This window comes from Cynara cardunculus, assembly GCF_001531365.2.
Source record: "Cynara cardunculus var. scolymus isolate 2C chromosome LG 5, CcrdV1, whole genome shotgun sequence".
Taxonomy (NCBI): Eukaryota; Viridiplantae; Streptophyta; class Magnoliopsida; order Asterales; family Asteraceae; genus Cynara; species Cynara cardunculus.
In genome coordinates this window covers 3,204,458-3,207,610 of record NC_037532.1, presented here as the reverse complement: position 1 = coordinate 3,207,610, position 3,153 = coordinate 3,204,458, and the positions used below count along the sequence as shown (strand labels likewise).

Here is a 3,153-nt window from a genome sequence, read left to right as displayed (position 1 = left end):
GTAAGCATACATTTGATATGGCACTATTTTGAGAAAATGTTCCATAAAAACGAGTTCTCTATTAAAAGTTGTGTTTATAGGACACTTTTCAAAAATAACATATAAAATAGCTAATACGACACTTTATTTTAAAAATATTTTAAAAAAATTGTTATGACCGCACACATTTAGAGGGAAAACGATTGTTAAGAAAACATCACAACCCACCACAACTTTCATTACTGCCATACCGTATTCGAAATAAAAATCCGTTCTCTACTATTTTTCGCTCACCTCAATTACCTTACTACCCTCGGTATCTTTTTTCTCAAATATCGTTCCCATTTCTTCCAGACTCCTCCCTTTCGTCTCGGGTAAAAAGAAATAAAAGAAAACCGTTGCAACTACCATGATAGCCGAGAGCATGAAAAACATCCCTCCAAACGTTATTTTGTTTGAAATGGTAAGAAACGTCATTGACACAATCCCACTGACCAATCGGTTTACCGACACTGCTAAACTTGATCCTTGAGCACGTAGCCTCATAGGGAATATTTCTGATGTGTAGACCCATGTGATGGGCCCGAGTCCAATCGAGAAGAATGACACGTCCGCACAAACCGCCACCACGCACAACCCGATGGCCCATGTGGGCTTGTGGTTTAAGTGTTCTAAGAATCTTGAACCCAGGCCCAACCCAGCTAGAGAAATGGCCATGCCCATTGAGCCCAATAGCAATAAGGGCCTCCTACCGAATCGGTCCAAGAAAAAAGCCGAAATCAAAACACAAGAAGTCTTGGCTAGGCCCATGATTATCGTCACCCCAAAAAGCTGTTTCCGGTGGCGGATTCCAGCGGCCTTGAAAACTTCCGGCGTGTAGTAAACCACCGCATCGTTGCCGGAGGCTTGCATGAAGAAGTTGATTCCGATGGCGGCGATAAGAATCCGGCGAAGCGGCGGCGAGGGCTTTAAGAACTCTTTCCAAACTCCTTGGCCTCTAAAAGTGTCGGCACGTGGGTCGCACGCCACCACATCAAGGGCAGCTTTGGTAATTTCCTCCAACCTCACATGTGCCTCCTCTTCAGAGTCTGATGTTTTCCTTAAAACATTCTTGGCCTCACCGACTCTACCCTTCATCACAAGCCACCGTGGCGACTCCGGCATGAACATGACGCCGCCGGCGATACCCACCGCCGGAACGGCAGCAAATCCGACCATCAACCGCCAGTTGATGTGTGAAGGGAGACCCGATAATGCGTAGTTAATAATATAGCCCAATAAAATTCCGATGGTGATAAAGACTTCCGGGAGGGATGTGAGAAGCCCACGTGTCACCGCCGGTGACAATTCCGCGGTGTATACCGGAGCAATCATAAGGGAGTATCCGACACCGATTCCGGCGACCACCCTTCCGGCCATAAGAAACCAGAAATTCGTAGCGAATCCCATGAGCAATGCTCCGATGAAAAAAGTTGCAGCCGCGAGGACGATGGTGTATCGCCGGCCAATCCAGTCGGAGGTTCTGCCGGAGGCGAAAGATCCGATCAAAGAACAAACATTTAGTGAACCCACAAGAATTTCTATTTGGGTTGACGACACCTTCAAGTTATCTTTAATAAACAGCACCGCTCCACTCATTACTCCAATATCTGCACACAGGCATTTCATCAAACACTTGGTTCACCATTTTCAATAACCAATTTCCTCAACAAAATTCATGTTTTTTTACTCAAATCTGGAACTTAACCGACTACACCGACTCATGAAATCATATTTTCATCAGTGTTTGCGAAAAAAGTGAACTGGGTATCGCGAATTAGTGAAGAGATCGAGCAAAATCGTTACTTTAATTGCTATGTTTTCCTAATCTATGATCAATTGCGTCTGCAAATCGAGATAAAGACACGAATTACTTACCGTAACCCAAGAGAATGGAGTTGGTGGAGGCCAAGAGAGCACAGGCAAGAGCATACTTATTGATGAGTGTAGTTCTTGAGGCTTCCATGGAATTCAGTCGTCGAAAAGATGATCTGTTTTCTGTTCGACGAATGGATGATGATGATGATGATGATAATGGCGAGTACAATGGGTGAAACAAAGAGGGTTAAGAGGGAAAAGGGGTTTTGTTTGGTTTATAACCAATTTTGCATGATGTTGGCACTAAAGGGGTGTTTGAGATTCCTTATAAAAATAACTTATTAACTTATTTTTATGTGATATCGATAATAAGCATTTTTAAATGTTTGAATAAATAACTTATATCAGTGTCAAATCAGTAATAATAAAGCTTTGAAAAAGTTAAAACCTTTCTGACTTATAATAAATTGATAAATGATTTTATAAAAAAATATAAGTTGTTTCAAATAATCAATCCCTAACACCCTCTAAGAAAGGGAATTTTACATAAACACACAAATTTAATACAAGGTTTTACTTTTTTTAGCTATTTTCTGATTCAAATTTAATCTTTAGTTTATATTTGAGAAAACCTTGTCACGTATAAAAACAAAGATTAAATTTGAATCAGAATAAGATTGTTGTATTATCTAGACAGACTGAATACCAGAAAAAACAATTCTCTTATGACACTGCATACGTGCAGGCTTCAGTCATTTACTACGAAAATTAATGTGATACAGTTTAGGGTTTATGATTTGAGGTTAGCATTGAAAAACGTGTTTTAAATTAAAAAAAAATACATTTAGGAAGGATTTAACTTGGTAATATTGTATAGCAACCAATTATAATCCATACATAAGATTGTATAGCAACCAATTATAATCCATACATAAGATCCTGTATTATGTACCAACCAATTGTACTTTAAAGTTTGTACCAACTTATTTGGTAATATCATTTTTTGATTGGTAAATGTTAGTACTGATTTTGTACTAACTGCAAGTTACATAAATGTTGGTACTGATTTTGTACTAACTGCAATTTACATAGGGAAAATTGTATCAAAATGAAACCAATTTTCACCTGATTCTTAATTTAGGGAACCAACTTTCAAAATCGTCATTTAGGGGTATCTATCAAACTTTTTGTTTATTTAAATGTTTGGTTGATCTGTTGAACAGGTAACAGGTAATTTAAGGATCTCTATCAAACTTTTGGTTTGATTTGTCAAATTTGATTTAAACTTTAATATTGATACGGATTAGTTAGATATAA

General features: G+C 38.6%; 1 protein-coding gene across 1 annotated transcript; it reads right to left on the bottom strand.

Annotated features, from left to right (window-relative positions):
• Positions 1–213: 213 nt before the first annotated feature.
• Positions 214–2,018, bottom strand: LOC112513642 (polyol transporter 5-like). Its single transcript, XM_025119968.1, has 2 exons — positions 1,897–2,018; positions 214–1,628 (listed from the first exon to the last, which is right to left on the bottom strand). The coding sequence occupies exons 1-2, from the start codon at positions 1,982–1,984 to the stop codon at positions 259–261; spliced, it is 1,458 nt and encodes a 485-aa protein (XP_024975736.1). The 5' UTR covers positions 1,985–2,018; the 3' UTR covers positions 214–258.
• Positions 2,019–3,153: the final 1,135 nt, after the last annotated feature.